Below are 17,716 nucleotides of genomic sequence, written 5' to 3'. Positions count from 1 at the left end.
CTTATATATACCACTACAGTATTTTAAAACTAGATGCTACTCAAAATCTTTAATACCCCTAGCTTTATTTTGTTTTATTTAACCGACATAGATATATTCCTATTCTTGTTACATAAAAATAATGTGATTTTTTTTAATTGCTAAATCTTTTGGCAAATATTAAAGAGCAAAACAATTACAACTCCCAAATAAAACTAAAGTAGTTTCACAAACTCATATAATAAAGTAAAGCAGTTCTTTACTTGGGGTTTCAGCAAATTTGATTGAGAAAGCTACGCAAAACCATTCGCATTGAGACACCAACATAACACCAATATTTATGCACTTTATTTAAAGTAATTTTTTTGGTTAAGCAAACTTCCACGAATATTTATATAATAAAGTAAAGTAGTTATTTATTTTGGTTAAGCGAACTTTCACCAAATTTACGGAAAATCAATTTCCTTCCGAATCGATATTCTGTCCATATAAAGCTGAGAAACCAAAGACTTTGGTGAGTGAAAAAGACTTCAAACAATAACTATAGAAAAGAATATTAGATACATCGTCATTGCCGATCTCTATGGGCTTTCCACCAACAAATATTGGAAAACAAAAAGTCATTAGATATATTGATTAAAAAAAAGTCATTAGATATATTGATAGTTCTGAACTCCATCAGCTGGAATGGAAATAGCAAGTTTGTACACAAAATTTTGACGACATGAAGCATAAAGAATATGATCTTATTCTTAAAGAATATGATATTGTTCTTTGAAAAGCGTCACAACAAAGCACCGAAATGTTGTTATTGGCTATTATTTGTTTACATTACAAACACATATAGATGAACGAAAATACAATGAAATTCTAATGCAGGTGCCAGATATTCAGAGCGACCTTTGGTGTCAATAACAACTGTAAATATACCAAAATTACTTACATAGTATCAGCAAGTACCCGCAGCAGCTTGTTCCTGCCCCGACCAATCTCATCAAACAAATTTCTTACCAGCCAATCAAGAGTTTCCAAATCTTCTTTGAAGGCAGAAGATTTTTTCTTCAACAATTGAATGCTCTTCTGAAATTCCCCAAGATCTTCCGGTGTACTAGTATGGTTGCCATTGCTAATCACTTGAATTCTGTCTCTTAAATCGGTAGTGATAGTTTCAAGACTCTCCAATTCGCGCAAGAGCAAACTCGAGCTCCCATTTCCTTTGCGGTTCTTCTCTAACTCCTCATTAAACCGCAGATACAGGTTAAGAAATGGTGTAGACCACTGAGACTGGAAGGACACCTTGTCAGAGTTTGAATTTGGATCCAAAGGAAGAGGATAAACTAAGCCAGAAATAAGAAACCAAGAGATCAACGAGGTCACATTCTTCACTGCAAACATCACACCCCAAAAGCCATTCCATTTCACAAACTTGCTCTGCAAGTTCTTTTCATTCAAGCAAAATTTCAACCTCCCATCTGTCAACTTCTTTGACACAATAATTTTCTGCTTGTCGGCATTTAGTCTCCCGGCCTCTTCCTTGCAGGCATCCAAATCATTCAATACCCTAGAATTCAGAGGAACCGCTTTTTCAAGACCATTTAACTTGATCAAGGCTAATTCTACCACCATCTGGTAATGCTCCAACCCTGATATCCCGACCTTCAGCGCATTGCAAATGTCAAGTAACTTCAGAGTTTCATCCATATAATCATTCAGCCATTCTTCACCTTTCAAAGAAACAGGAAGATCGAGCTTCTCAACCAGAAGAATGACACCAGCGTGCATAGCTTTTAGGAGATTGAGGGCTTCTTTTAACCACTGAAAGGATATAAAATTCTCACTCATTGAACGGTCTAGATTTTCGAGACCTCTGGCTAAAGCTCCATTGAAGGCCTGGAGGTCTTCATTCAAGGAAACATGGTATCTCCCACCATTCGAAGCCAAGGCGTTAAAGCATGCCAAAACTTTCATTGTGTTATGCAAAATTTGACCAATTAATCCCAGATTTTACTACTTTAACCACTCACTCTGCGTGTTCTTCGGAACACAGGATTCTCATTTGTTTCATACAATTCAGACTCGAAAATCTGCGCGGCAAAACAGAAGAAATAATCAGAGAGACTTCACCTAGCCACTAGGCCATCATTACCAAGGCAAAACATTTTATTAAGACCTTAAAATTTCAAATTTCACAGCTAAAATTAATTTTTGAGGTACATAGTTAATAAAACATTTCAGAATTGCACTCAAAAACCACCATCCAGCCTCTACTTCATTAAATTTATGGAAATTGCAGGAAAACAAATAAATTTTCATGAATCACTGAATCATAACCTTAATGGATGAATTTCAAGAACGCTGCTAGAAACTATCATTGAAACCCGTGTTGGATTTCATTTTATCAGACACAAATCATTTCAATGTCCGATAAACTATAGAATTGTAAGAATCGAAATTTCCAAAACAGCACTTCAATTCTCTAGATAAACAATTCGTAGTCAAAAACCATGACTTGACGGCTTCTACAAAAAAAGACTTCTCAGAAGTTAAGCCATAACCTGACTTCTCGAAAATTAAAGCCGTACACAATCGTTTAAACGCCTCAAGCCAGAAAATGGCCATAAGACCGGATCGTTCAAAGAATCCCACTGTATAATATAGCAGCGATAAAGAAGATCTCAAACTTTGATTTAGTAAAATTTCAGGCAAAAAGGATGATCTTGCCGCATATCTAGCGAAACTCGATGATTTTACTGTCTTTGGACAAAATAAGGTTGGAAACGAGAATTCAATTGCTTATTTAGCTGGAAAAACTCTACTAAGTCCTTGATTTGCAGAAGATGAAAAAAAAATAAAAAATCTTAGAGCCGAAAGAATTATATTAAAAGTCAAGCTAGATTTCTTGGAGCCGAATGCAAGCATATTAAGCAAAGTTTCCTTCAAATTTTCCAAAGCAAGCAAAGAGCTCTTCGAAATTTCGAAATGAAGCAAAGAATTCTTCGAAATTTCCAAATTAAGCAAAGAATTTTTCACGGAAATAAATATCAAGCAAATAACATTAAAACTGAACAAAGAATTCGTTCGAGTTTCAAAAGAACAAATGATTCCAAGAAAGCTACACAGAACTTGTCTGAATTCAAAGCTAAGCAAAAAAATTCTTAGAAAACTAAAGTTTTGCAAATAATTCTCACGAAGATAAAATCCAAGGCAAGCTTACTTACATGAACCCACCTAATATCGATTAAACGCTGGAATTGCCGAGTTTCGCCAAATCAGCCACCAAACGGTTCGAAATCGCCGTCGAATTTCTGTCAGACCGATGCGCTTTTTGTCACAGGTTTTCCAAAGCCACGAGAAGACAATATTTAAGAGACTGGATTCTCTGGAATACACAATAAAAAAATTCTTTTAAAGCCGGCAGATATTCCTTCCCTTCACACCAAGCTCCTGTCGAATGAACATCTCTTCCCAAAAATAGTAGGATCTTTAATATAAGGTTGGATACCTAATATTCTTAATTAGGCATAGCCAACACGTAAACTCTAGATTCCATGCTTATCGAAATGCGCTTGCAACGAAATATATAGGGAAGGTTGACTTGGCTTCGTTGTAAATAATAATTTACAGTTGCAACGCAGCTTGTTAGAGTTTCAGTTTGCAAGAACTCTGAATACTATGTTTTAGTGGCATCTACTTTCTAAATACTATGTTCTGCTCGCATCCACTGACATCCACTTTTTGTGTGGTCGGTCTATGGAGAGCTATGGTTAGTTGACTTCTCACGTGACGAATAGAATTTATACTTCGAATACGACTTGTTCGGGTTTCTATATCCAAAAGATCAAGCTCATTCTGTCTCAAGATCAAGTTCTTTTTAACAGAGCCCCGCTGTCACAAATTTAATTAAAGGTTAGTTTTTCTGGGATGTCTATGCGAATACGTTTGAATTGGTTTAACAGTTACGAACATTCATTATATCTTGAAAAGAATATGTAGTAAAACACATGTATTTCATGTGCGTTTTAGCTTCGGAAATTACAGGTTCAAATTTAAACAAATTTAGTCAAACACTTATCTCAGAAATTACAGGTTCAAAGTCAAAAAAATTTAGTCAAAAACTTATCTCGCAAAGGTTGCACATTCAAATCCAAAAGCGCTTATTAGTCAATTATATACCATATATATTCTGAGAGTTAAACCTCGTCAAAAATATATCAAGAAAAATACCAATGACTCTATGCTTCTATGTATCATAGATCTTATGGTACCTGTAAGCCACGATACTTAACCTCCATGATCACTGCAAGAAAAGGTACAAAATTCACTGCAAAGTTACCTTGATACTGGTGAAAGATCAGTAGGGGAAGGCATTCCTGCACTGTGGAAACACGACTCTCCAACCTTGTTATTAATTCATCCTCTAAATTGTTGGATACACTGTACCTTGGCGATAAAATGCGGAGTCTGACCAAACTCCTGAAGATTACAACAAAAAGAATTGAACTAGTTAGTTGACTTCTTTAATTCGCTGAGAGAATTGGGGTTCCAAAATGACATTGAGAGTGTTGTTGTCAGGTGGGATGCTGATAACCAAGAAGTATAATCCCCTTCCCAGGTCAAATATTATGGCTGCATATAACTGAATTGGAAAGAGTCTACATATGGTAAATATAGTAAGAGTTAGCATAGGGTAAGCATAGTAATTATTATTCTTATAAAGGATTTTTCAAAATATATATATATATATATATACCCAAGAGAGATCTAGTTGCATTTAGATCGGTTGACTAGGCATAAGATAAGAGTGGGTTCTAAATACTCAAAGACTCAAGAATGGAATTATTATTTTCGTGCATGCATCTTGCATTTGCTCGATGAAGAATGGAATTATTATTTCGATGTAGATAGGTAAATGAAGGTAGGTAGGTGAGGTAAATATTAGGAAAAATTTCCTCAATAAATTTATTGAGAGATATAATTTAAGAAAAAAAATCGCTATGTTTTACTAAATTGGATTGGTCATTTTCATGTATTACATTATGGATTTGCTCAATGAAGAAAGGTAGGCTGGAGGACCAATTTAGTAGATGGATTTGCTCAATGAAGAAAGGTAGGTTGGAGGACTATTTCCTACTAAATTCTAGAAGGAAAGTGGAATCTTTATTTTCATGTATTACACTATAAACTAGTTTATCTAATAGGAAAATAAGTTTTTTATTAAATTTATTGAGAAATAATAAAAAGAAAATGAAATAACTATTTTTATAAATTATATTATGAAGAATTTTTATTTTCATGTATTACACTACACTATGCACTGGTTTAATGAAGAAAAATAGGTGGGGGTAATTTCTTACTAAATCGTTGAAGAATAATGCAAAGAAAATAGAATAATTATTTTCATAATTATACTATAGATGTGTTTAATAAAAGTAGGTAGGTGGAGGAAAACCATTTAATATATATATATATATATATATATATATATGAAATTTCTATATGGCTAAATGTGTTTTATCAATCTTCAAGTAAGATACAATTGAATTCTTTTATGAATAATAGGAAATTTTAAAAATGAAAAGCTTTAACTAATTTAAAAAAGAAAAATAAAAAATTATATAAAATTAACATTGTTTTTTTTAAGGAAAAAAAGTGTTTATGATAATTTGAAAAAAAATGTTTAACTCAAGTGTATGAAAAAAATAAATCGAATTATTTTTTATAATGGAATGGTATGTGCATGAGGGCTCATTCTAGATCCCAATGGAAAATAAGAATTTACTTTTGTTTGGGGAAACGGGGTCTATCACAAATAACAAGAAATGTATGAAGTAAATAACTCGAATTATTTTTTATAATAGGCATGAATATGTTGGAGTGGTATGTGGGTGAAGGGTCATTCTAGATCTCAAAGGAAAATAACGATTTGCTTTTTTCAGGGATAAGTGGGCTTGCCACAAATAATTAAGCATACTACTCCAAGGTTTATTGATCTTAAAGTAGAAAAGAATAAGACATATTTTGTGGTTGGAGATTCTTTTATAATCATACATTATATGCACTATCAATTGACCCTAAAGGGACTAGTTCAAAAAGTAGTAGTAAACAGTGAATTTCATCATTTCTTGAGACATCATAATGGGCTTTGGCAAAAGAAACAGTCAGGTTTTAGAGAAAATGGGAGGAGTCTTGTTTTTTATTACCTCACATGAATTACTTGAAATCCAATAAGCCAAGGTTGAGCTTCATTATCATTATGGATAAATGGAAAGTAGTATTGAAGGAGTGTACATCGCTATTAATGGTCATTCACGGTCATTCACTATTCTGTTCCATCATACATTATGTAAGTAATTTTCATTTTATTTGAAGTGAGGATAGGATAAATTCTCCTATGTGGTGTTAAAGTGTTAAACTTCAAATATGCTAGAAATTATTTCATTAGAGAAATTTTGAAGTCAGAGATGAGTTTAAAAAAAAACTATCATTAACATTCACTTTAAAAGATCCAAGAAGTTTCAAAATAATGATGTCAACCATAAGAGTAAATAGTTTTGGACCTTTTTAATCATATTATTGATTTATCTTATTTTTTTATCATAGCCATTTTTTTGAATGCTAAATTAAATTTTGCATTCAATGAGTACCCATCTACATACTTTTATAAATTCACATTGAAATAAACATGCATTTAAGAATCCAATTCCATGTATTGAAAGTGAGTGTAATCATCTGAGAATGGTAATTATTATCTAATAAATATGAAGAAAAACATGCTAGAAGGATGATAATCCTAAATATTATGCCATTTACAAGAATATTGAATTGCATAAAAGCACAGTGTGAAAAGCATATTAAAGAAACCCAAGACTACTTTTTATTTTATCATAAAAAATGAGAAGGTGGGAGATTGATTCACATCAACTTATAGATAAAATTGGTTGAGAAATTAATAAAAAATAAAAAACTATAAAAATTATACACAAAATAAATATCTAACCATATAAGATAAAAGTAATGGAATTAGAAAACTAATGAAGGGAAAAAATGGTTGCCACTTCTTCCCTTTATATTTTTACTCTTTCAAAATGAACAACATGGTGAGAAATTCAAAATGGACAACATGGTGATAAATGAGGAAGATACAATGTCCTTGATGGTACCTCAAGGAAAGAAACAATCTTGAGTCACCCATAGTGAGTCATTATTTGAAAGCGCATAATAAGAATAATATTAGTTTTAAGAATTTGTAATGGTTCAAAAAGTTGTTTTTTTATGGAGACAACATGTACATCGTTACACAAACATAAAATCTTAACCCTCGTTTATAGAGTAGATAGTAATGCTGAAATTTTGAGATAGCGTTTAACTTATTTGATTATGGGCATCTTTTTGTTTTGTCCTATTTTGTTAGATGTTTAACTTATTTGATTATGAGCATCTTTTTATTTTGTCCTATTTTGTTAGATGATTTAATATGAGTACTTTATTCATTATGATGTGAGGTGTATTTTAGATAAGGCTATTTGATTATGAGCATCTTTTTATTTTGTCTTATTTTGTTAGATGATTTAATAAGAGTATTTTAGTCATTATGATGAGAGGTGTATTTTGAGACAGGGCTTTGTGATCCATTCTTGTTCATAGGGGCATCTTTTTATTTTGTCTTATTTTGTTAGATGATTTAATAAGAGTGTTTTATTCATTATGATAAAAGGTCTATTTTAAACCAAGCTTAGTGATTCGTTCTTTTATATATATATATATCTATCTATATATATAAGTTTTATTTAATTAAAATTATTATAAAATATTATTAATTTTGTTCTTACTATGTTCACTATTAATATTATAACTTAATATGAATGAGATCTCTTAAAAATATTTCATTTTTATTCTTGAAAAAAAATATAAATAAAATAAAATAATTCAGTTGCTTCCTAATAAGAGAGATATGCAATTAATTCAATTTTTAATATAAAATTGATATGTGACATTCAAAGTATATTAATAATAATAAAAATATTAAATATGGGTTATAAGTAAAATATTATGCTATGCAAGTTAAGTGATATTAAGGTGTATTTAAAAGTAATGAGTTAAGTAATATTGAAGTGTATTTAAAAGTAATATTAATATGTCTTTAAAAATATATTAATAAGAAAAATATTTTAATATGGAAAATGATGTTAATAAATAAAATATTTCAATGTCAACAATCTATATGTATAGATTATATAAAACCATTAAAAAAAAATTATAGTTAAAACATGTCTCACTATTTTAGGTTTTGGTCATTTTTCGAAAAAAAAATAAAAAATTGTGAATTCTAAAATGTAGCAAAGAAAAGAATTATTGAAATTGCAAATTTAAGTTGTGTAGTCTACACGACTTTAAAGTCATTGCATTCATTTATCCATTAAAAAATGAACTTAAATAAGGAAAAATTGCATTTCATGTTGTGTGTGTGAATCTTAACTATAACCATGACTTATCAAACCCATAGATGGATTAAATCTCTTGAGATGCAAACATTTTTTGAAGTTTTGCACTCTAAAATAAATTTGCATATCAAGAAATTTGATCACTCTCAGCACTTGGTAGTTTTTAGATTTGTGATTAAGATGGACCTATACTGATAATAATAACAATAATCTAATTTTAAGGTCACATATGAGATCCCCTTATTTGTGGCATAAAGAAATCACTTTTACACATTAGTTTTCTATTAAATCTATGAAAACATAACCTTTTAATTTTGAGCCTGGCCTTTTAAAAAAACACATGTTTCTTATCCATTATACTCATTCACCTTCTATCAATTTAATTATTATTATTTAAAAAAAATATAAAATAAATAAAATAAATTTCACTATATGAATTAAATTCAACTAGTTCTTATTTCCCTTATCAAAACTAATTAAAAAAAATTATAAACTAATTTATAAATCATAAAAATGTCTGGTTAAATATATTAATTTAAAAATAAAAAATAAAAACAAGCTTAATGCCTTATGTACCATTTAAGTCATAATTTATTTATTTTAATGTGAAGAGTCTTCGCTCAATGATATGGCATGACATTATATTCAGCTATAGTCGTGTGCTTATATTATGATAAAGAGAGATTTTATAAGCTTTGTCAAGCACTATATTCATGAGTGAGATAAAATAGATAAAACAAAATAAAAGAGACCTCATGTCGTGAGTGATAAGGAAAAATGGAACTAATTGTAATTAAAATTAATAAAAGATAAGTAATTTTAAAGTATATTAAAAATTATTTCTGTTTAATTAAGAGTTTATTTTATTTTTGATTTAAATGTATAGGAAGATATGTGTTTAGCAAGAATTAAATTATATATTTTTATGAATTATTAGCAAATTATTTTAGATGCCATTAACAGTGATTGTGGGTTTATAGTAAATAATACTTGTCTTATTATTGGTTTGGTAACTAATTTATAATATATTTTCTTATTATTCAAAAAATTAGAGACAAAAATTTATGTATTGGATTAATATTAAATATTATTAAAAATACATATTTTTGTTAAATTTAACTTTAGCAATGAGAATAATAAGGGATCGATTTTTTTAAGAACATGATTGTTAATAATAATTAAAGAGCTAGTGTATATGTTAGATGAGGAGAAATTTTCTCATTTTAAAATTTGTATCTTGGTAGCTTTTAATGTCCTTGGCTTTCCCATTAGAGAGCTCCTTAACCCCAAACTCAATGTCTTCCAAAAAAAAGGATAACATCCTCTATAAGGGCATTCAAAATGGTGTCTATGGTGTTAAGGGATTAGTAGAAGTCTTTAATGTAAATATTCTAGCTTTTCAAGTGAATCAAATGATTTTTTTTAGTTTTATTTTGGGAATCAAATAATTTTGGGAGCATTTCTAATTTATTTTCTAACTGTTTTACAATCATTATCATACCAAGAATTAGCAGTTTTATTATTCTTTTTTTATCATATTTTAGTTGAAAAATTGTTAATAATATTTAATAATAATTATTCTTATTATCAATTATCAATTAACAATTAAATTATAATAATTATTTTCAACTCAAAATAAAAATGTTAATAATTATTATTTTTAATTAAACTATATATATATATTTATTTATACTTAATTTTAATATATAAATATACTTTTTATTATTTAAATATAGATAACCCAAATAAATATGAATATCTATATATGGATAGTCAATAATATGAATATGAATATCAATATCTATATATGGATATGGATATATAGATATGGATAGTTTATTTTCATATGAAGAAACCAATGGTTTTTTAATTAGTAGTAATTATTAATAGTTTGAGAAGGATATTGGTTTCGTGAAAAATACGATTTTGCTAACTTTCGTATTTACGAGAGATTTGATAAATTAAATGTTTTAATAGATAATATTATAAATAATAGTGATCGTTAATATTGAGGGCAACCTTTCCAAAGAAGTAACCTTTAAATAAATTCAGAAATCTCCCTCTTTAATATATGATGCGTTATTTTAAAAAGTGAAGTAAACACGGAAGCGGAACATGGTGATGTGAGAATATTAGTGTGGCACTAAGATATCATGGTAAAAGGAAAAGGAGATAGAGATAAATGCATATAAGGGGAATGAAAGAGTCACAGGGTGGAAAAGTATCTAAAATGATTTCTTTTAAAAACAACTTTGTTTTCAAAGATTTTGTAATTTTAGGTATTTTTTTATTGAATTTTTTTCTTAAAAACAACTTTGAAATTTTTTAGATTTGGTAATTTTATGTGTTTTTTATTGAAAGGTTTTTTTTGGTTTCCCATGTAATATTTTTCTTATATTTTTCTTTTGGTATTTTCTAAAGGATATGTTTTTATTTGATGTTTTTTTTTTCTTTCGGTATTTTCTAAAGGATATGTTTTTATTTGAGTTTTTATTTGATAAGATATGCACTGATGGGATTGTAATATAGAAGTTTATTTTTGGTATTTTTCTAAAGGATATGTTTTTATTTGATAAGATATGTAGTGATCGGATTGTAATATAAAAAATTATTTTTAATATTTATAAGTAATTATGAGTTTAATATAAGTAATTATGGATTTAAATTTTTTTATTAATGATTTTTTCATATAATGTATTTTTAAATAAAAAATAGAGAAAATATTGTAAATGTATGAATATAAGGGTAACATATAAAACATATTATTTTATTTTATTTTTTATAATTTTATAGGATCCATGAAGCTTTGGATATAATTTTTAGTTATTTTTATGCATCATAGATAATTGTTTAAAAGGTTGAAAGTGAAGGTAAAAGACATTACTAATATTATTTTTTCATTCTAAATTATTACTATATATTTAATGATCCATCTTATTCTATAATAGTAGAAGATGGTGCTATGGAAGTTATAGAGTACCTTGAATCTTATGGTTGAGTTGTGACAACATGAAACTTAAATGTTGAAAGAATGTAAGTGGTGAGGCTTGGTGGAGGATAGTCATAAAGTGCTCCAAAATGAGTTGTATTGATGGTTGTAAGGTATGAAATGTTATATTGTCATTCTAGCAAGGATTTGTTTCAATAATTGGGACGATTTGTCAAAAGTAGTACTTGTCCACAACATCAATTTGGTTATTCTTTGAGGATGATAATAAGAGCTCATAGGTAATTTGGCACCTTAGAGATTCTATACATCTTTATAAAGGTTACTGGTGAGTGTAGGGTCCCAATCACATACAATCACCTTGAGGCGTGCAAGAAGTTTATGAATGCCATTAAAGGAAACATTTGCAATGAGGACAACTTTGTAAATCGATTGGACTATTGATAAATGGGAAGATTTGGTAAGTCTATAACCAACAACACATGATCAAATTAAATATAAGAGAAATTCAAAATACTAGATTTTATATTTTGGGAAAGACGCAAAAGTGTGTATTTCTGAAAATAATAAACTTCATTCATCTAATTTCTTACCAGCTATGAATATCCATAAACATGTACCTCTAGGATTTCCTTTTTCGTAGCAATTTATATTAGAAGCTTGAGGGCCATGACTTTTCTAAAATTATTTACAACATAACCTAAGCCTACTTATAAGGAAATGGAGTGGGCCTCTAAAAGTTATAAGATCCCCCAGTGTGCCCCTCCACCCACCTCCAAGCTCCCTCTCATATCAAGGTCTCCTTGATCTAGCCCATGAAATAAATCTCATGCGGGTCAACATGGAAAATTTTAGGGGCTGATATTCACAAGTGGGCTACTTTTCATGAATTTTCCAAAAAAAGATTCGCCAATTTTCATTTGTTATAGAAATGATTCACCCAAATTTTACAATATAAAATTATTTTACCTTAAAAATCGCCAACGTTATATAGAGAGTATATATAAAATCATTATTGTTTGAATAATTTTACAAATACATCATCAAAAAAATTATATTTGGCATCTTAGGAACTAGTGAGATTCACCAATATTTTTAAACTTCAAGATAATTTTCCATCCTTAAAATTTTTCCCATTGTGGATTAAGTTGAATCTGAGTTTCAACATAGATAGTAGGAGTATATTTGGTAGTTTAGTATGGAAAAGATTCTATATTGGCAATACTTTGTATGGAAATACACTAAGGAGGAGGAATACTCTCAAATATTGCATGGTTTCAACAGATCCATATGCCTCAAGATACTATGAGTGGAAGAGCCTTGTTTTTTTTCAAATATTTAGAGCTAACCCAATTTTTTATGGTATTGAGGAGTCACCTAACCAAACATATGATGGCCCAATCAACCCTTGAATTTTCATCCAGATCATTTTAGAGAAATAGAACTTATAAAGAATAAGGTGGGAGTTTTTCTTAGCCTCCACATAGCAAAGGAAACATCTCCTAGCAAAATGGAAACATCTCATTTGTTTATTAATCCCATGTGAGTGCTCTATTGTGTAGTAGGATCTATTGAGAAATTAATGTTCTTATGAAATTAGGGTTGATTTCTCTTTGCATTATAATTACTTGTGAATTTGTTAGCTTCTTTATTATTATGTTTTTCTTCTTTCATCAAGAAATTACCAAAATATAAAAACATGAAGATCACAAGAGACAAAGAACACAAGGATATAGGCTCTCCAGTCTAGGGCCAAAACCCCACAAGGGGGAAAACCTAGAAAAATTTCCTCTTCTTATAGAATTATATCAAAGTGAGATATCCATGTCCAAAGACCAAGACCAATACCTCCACAACTTCCCCAAGTCAACCCTCCATTCTTTGCCATACTTTATTCTCAAAATGATCAACTTAATTTGTCATAAGCTTGTCCTTGTTATAGACATATTTGGGCACTTCAACCCCAATCTTATATGTCAATAAACTAGGGCTCATCAACCCCTATAAGAGTTGTTTCATACCCTAAAAGAACATGGTCATCTGATTACATCATTCCCCAAAAGTTCCACTTGAAAAACCATCCATAAATGGCCTAAACTGAACCATATTGACTGTTACATTGGTCAGGGTGCGATGCATTCTGAGTGGTACACTGCTCAGGTGTGATGCATAATGATTAGGCCTCCTGTAGGGTGCGATGGGCGAGGATGGACAAATGTTTGAGACAATTTTCTAGGTGGTTGATCATGGAATCTTCCAGAGGCTTCTCCTATGACACTTGCCTCTCTGAATTCGCCCAGGGATGAGTAAGAGATCCAAGAAATCTCCAAGTGGAACCAAATGTAACAAGTGGAATGACACTAATCAAAACCCCAGAGATGAATTACACCCTTACACACATCTATAAATGGATCCCTCATCTAAGAGATCTAGAGGTTGGAATTTTGTGAATTGCAAGGACGTGCTGATAGTTTGTATTTGAGGAAAGAGCATTGTATTGTTGGTGTGATCTTGCTATTTCATGAGGTGAAGAGGGATTGATGTTGGGAGGATGACGCTGGATCAGAAAACTAGGTTGTAATTCTCCCTTCTATTCAATAAAGTTCTTCAAGTTTTCTTCCATATGATTGTGCAATTGTGAATGCTATCATTTGTGAATGCTATTGTATGTTCCTTATATATCTGATTCTGTAATGGTTATGATATACTAGATCAAGATGCTTTGACGGTTCTTTGTTACTATGTTTCTATAGGTACTCTCCAAGCGGGATAAGTATGGGGAGAAGTTGCAAGCTCTGTCAATGGGGAGAGAGATCAAGCAAGGGATTAAGCGGAAGATCCAGGTTGGTTCCTTTGTCTTTATCTTATCTATTATACATAGAAGAAATCACGAATTGCTTTAAACTGTTGTTTCTAGGATAGTTGCCAAACCTAGAGGGCTAGTCGTTCGAAAAGACACTAGTTTTCCCAGAAACAAAATGGCGACTCCACTAGGGATCTTATAGATGTTTGTTGGTTGTTATTGTTTGTTTTATAAACTATAGACAGAGCCTGAAGTCAGCCAGGTAGCCTTCGAACTACTCTTGCTCTGAAATTGCATAGTAGATGAATGTTGCTTCAGTCAATCTCTGGTTTAGTTTATGAATTAAACATTTGACTTACAAGCATTCTAGATCCCCTTTTGGTAGCTCAGTAATCTCTCAAGTCATTCCTCTGTACTTTTCTCTTTACTTTCCATCATAGCTCAGCTTAACTCACTGAAAATAGCTACTCATCTGAGCCAAAACCTTCTTCAGTTGTGCTCCCTATCCCATCGCACTATTTGTCACTGTAAACCAGTATGCATCGCACCTCCCGAGTGTGTAAAGTGCGATGCATCCCTGTTTCTGTGAGGCCCAAGTGCGATGTCTGACTGAACCTATTTCCATTCTAGAAATTGGGGGGTTTGGTCCTTCTTTTCAGTTTCATTTAGTTGTTTTGTTGCTTATGAATGATGCCTCCTTACTGAAGCCTACTTGCATCACATATATCAACCTCCATTGGTTAGGATTAGTAAATGTTCTTATGTATTTGTTCATCATTTACAATCCTTTGTCGAAAAGTTGCTTAAATCAATCTGTCGCTTTGGTACAAAAAGTTTCGTAACTGTCGTTTTGTGTCAAAAAGAGAAGTGTCATTGATTCTTCCTTCCCTGAATAGTCGACTGAACTTTTCGTCATGTATTTGGTTTGATTTGTTGATATTCAAAGTGTTTGTTGGCCCTCGATTTTGGACTTATTTTTGCTAAAGGAAACTTACTTAATCCATCTATTTTCCATCCATTTTCCACTTTATCCATCCCATTTTGATGTATCTCATGTCTACTCAGGTATTTATTTTTAATTTTTCAAATTCTAAATTTTTTATGAAAATTTGGTTTCAAGTGCAAATATTGGCAGATTTAGAAATTCCCGTAATAGCTATATGGATGACATGTTTCAGGACACTTGGGCATGAGTTTGATGCATGGATGGATAGCTTGGGAACTAGGACTGAGCCAACTCTACTTGGTTTGATCAGAACAAACTTTATTAGGCCCATTTAGTGCTGGTCAACCATGACTAGTCACTCAGAAAATCCATAGAAATAGAGCAGTTTTGAGATTTTATGGGATTGACCATATTTATTGGCATGGGATTGATTAATTTGACTTAGATAGGTGAATATGAGTAGATATGTTTGTTAGAAGGATTATAGATCAGTTTGTTTCACAAGACTTCTATTTAAAGTCAAGACATTGATGGCTTATGTATTGATTTTTATATAATTTCACGCTGAGACATTTTGGAGTTGAGTGCTAATTTGAAGAACCTGTTATAATACTATTTTTCTATTCAATAATGTGGATGTGTGACCGAGTTTAAGCTTATGATATCAATCTCCAAGTGTGCAAAGAAAGGGTGGAGGGACCCCATTCCAAGCTAAGTACACTTCTTTGTTTAAACTAGTTTAATTTTCCATAATCTGGTTATTGTAGAACTTGTTTACATGCTTTGTTTCAGATTGGTTTATGGTTAATGTGTGATGATTTATTTCATTAAATCTTAGTTTATTCATCACTTTAGTAAGTTGGAAAAACAAAGTGTTCAAGTTGAGCACTCCTGTTAATTTGGTGAATTGTAACTAGTTTTCCTTGATTACATGCAAGCAGTTTTCTTATGTATTTTTGGTTTTCAATTGATAGCATTATGGTGAATGAATTATGATGGAAAATACCAAAGGTCTCTTAAGTTAGGAGCCTCCCTTCATTAATGATTTTTCCATCTTAAGCTATTAGTTTCTGATTTCTGTTCATCAAGTAATAATTGAGGAAGAATTGGACCTCTTAAGTTAAGAGCCATTTCAGCTTTCCCTCTTTACAAAGTGAATTGGAATTGTTAATATAGGTTATATTTGTAATATGAACTTCTTTAGTTTTTGAAAAACTTATCTTTCAAGTTTGATTACATCTGATATTCATATATAGTGGACTTGCCTTCAAGTATTACCAACCCGGATTGATAAGGAATATTTGTGTTAATTTGTGTGAATAAATTAGCTCAACATTTTGGCGTCGTTGCTTGGGAGGCAAATATCGGCATAGTCAATAGGAATATAAGCAAAAACTCTAAAAATTTCATAAAACAAAAAAATAAAAATTAGTTACATTTCTTTTAGTTATGTTTCTTTATGCCTAGATATAGAGATCCTCAAGGTAGATTTATTAAAAACCCCCCACAAATAGAGGTAGGACCATCAGAGCCAACAACACCAGTTATTGGTATTACAAAAATTGAGGAGTTGGAAGAAAAGCAAAGAACTGGACAAAGGTTAGCTTTAATTGAGAGGTAAACTTTGTTAGTCTGGGAGGTAAAAAGAAAATAGTTATCAACTTCAGGAAAACAAAAGGAAATTGTTAAAGAAAAACAACATTTTTTTGAATCTATAAGTCAACCTGTCTTTGAACAACCTGAACCTCAAATTGACATTGAAACAATCAAAGCTATGGCAGAAGAGGGACATGGATCTGTTATTCTTACTCCTGAACAACGACTTGAATATGAGAGACAACAAAGAGAATGGAGAAGACAAAGAGAGGAAGAGGCAAAATGAGAAAATGATAGAAAGATAGAAGAGGATAGGAAAAGACAAGAAGATGGTGGTGTTCAGGAAACTACCTTTGGATTTCCAATAATAGATACAAGTGCAATATTAGGAGAAGAGGTGAAAATGAAAAATATTCCACCTTTTGTATTGCCAAATTTTTATGGAATGTCTTTAGAATATCCTGATTCTTTCATGTTTTAATTTGATATCCTATGTAGAACATATGGATACACTGATGACACACACAAACTTCATCTCTTTCCTACTACATAGAAAGCATCAGCTTTAAAATGGTTCATGGGTTTAGGAGAGCAAACAATAGCTTCTTGGGATGATATGAGATCAATCTTTCTTAAAAAGTATCAAGCCTATTGTAGGCCTAGGGACTCAAAGGAAGATGTTTTTAGAATGACACAACAAGAAGAAGAAAGTCTAGAAGAGTACTTAGAAAGATTTGCATATAATCTACAAAAATCCATACAACACTCTTTAAATCAGGAAACCATTCGAACAATATTTCTCAAAGGTATAAGAGATGAATATCTTGACATTCTGAATGTGATGGGCAAGGGAGATATTTCAAACTTTCCATTCAATGATATTGCTGAATTATGTCAAAAATATTCTAGAGGTGGATCAAAAGCTAGAAAGAGAGATGGGAGTTCAAAAGCAGCAAAATCAATAGCAGGAGTAACAAGAGAAGAAATAGGAAGCTTATTAGAAA

The 17,716-nt window shown here is 30.8% G+C and overlaps 1 protein-coding gene across 3 annotated transcripts; it reads right to left on the bottom strand.

Moving 5' to 3' along the window:
- Positions 1–619: 619 nt before the first annotated feature.
- Positions 620–3,553, bottom strand: LOC149213816 (UPF0496 protein 4-like). 3 transcript variants are annotated; one of them, XM_089390810.1, is made up of 2 exons: positions 3,198–3,553; positions 620–2,063 (listed from the first exon to the last, which is right to left on the bottom strand). In XM_089390810.1, the coding sequence occupies exon 2, from the start codon at positions 1,945–1,947 to the stop codon at positions 919–921; it is 1,029 nt and encodes a 342-aa protein (XP_089246936.1). In that variant the 5' UTR covers positions 1,948–2,063; positions 3,198–3,553; the 3' UTR covers positions 620–918. The 3 variants fall into 3 exon arrangements, with proteins under 3 accessions (XP_089246936.1, XP_089246935.1, XP_089246937.1); XM_089390809.1 differs by having other exon boundaries at positions 3,208–3,553; XM_089390811.1 differs by lacking the exon at positions 3,198–3,553 and adding an exon at positions 2,535–3,120.
- Between the last annotated feature and the right edge of the window lie 14,163 nt (positions 3,554–17,716).

The sequence above is a fragment of the Pinus tabuliformis genome, chromosome 1_1 (genome assembly GCF_031772625.1).
Source record: "Pinus tabuliformis cultivar Carrire ecotype Pingquan chromosome 1_1, CPIR1, whole genome shotgun sequence".
Classification (NCBI taxonomy): domain Eukaryota; kingdom Viridiplantae; phylum Streptophyta; class Pinopsida; order Pinales; family Pinaceae; genus Pinus; species Pinus tabuliformis.
This window is presented reverse-complemented; position numbering and strand designations above follow the sequence as displayed.

What these genes read in the sequence shown, in the direction of transcription:
- LOC149213816 (XM_089390810.1), bottom strand. Translation starts at nt 1,947, where the DNA reads ATGAAAGTTTTGGCATGCTTTAACGCCTTGGCTTCGAATGGTGGGAGA.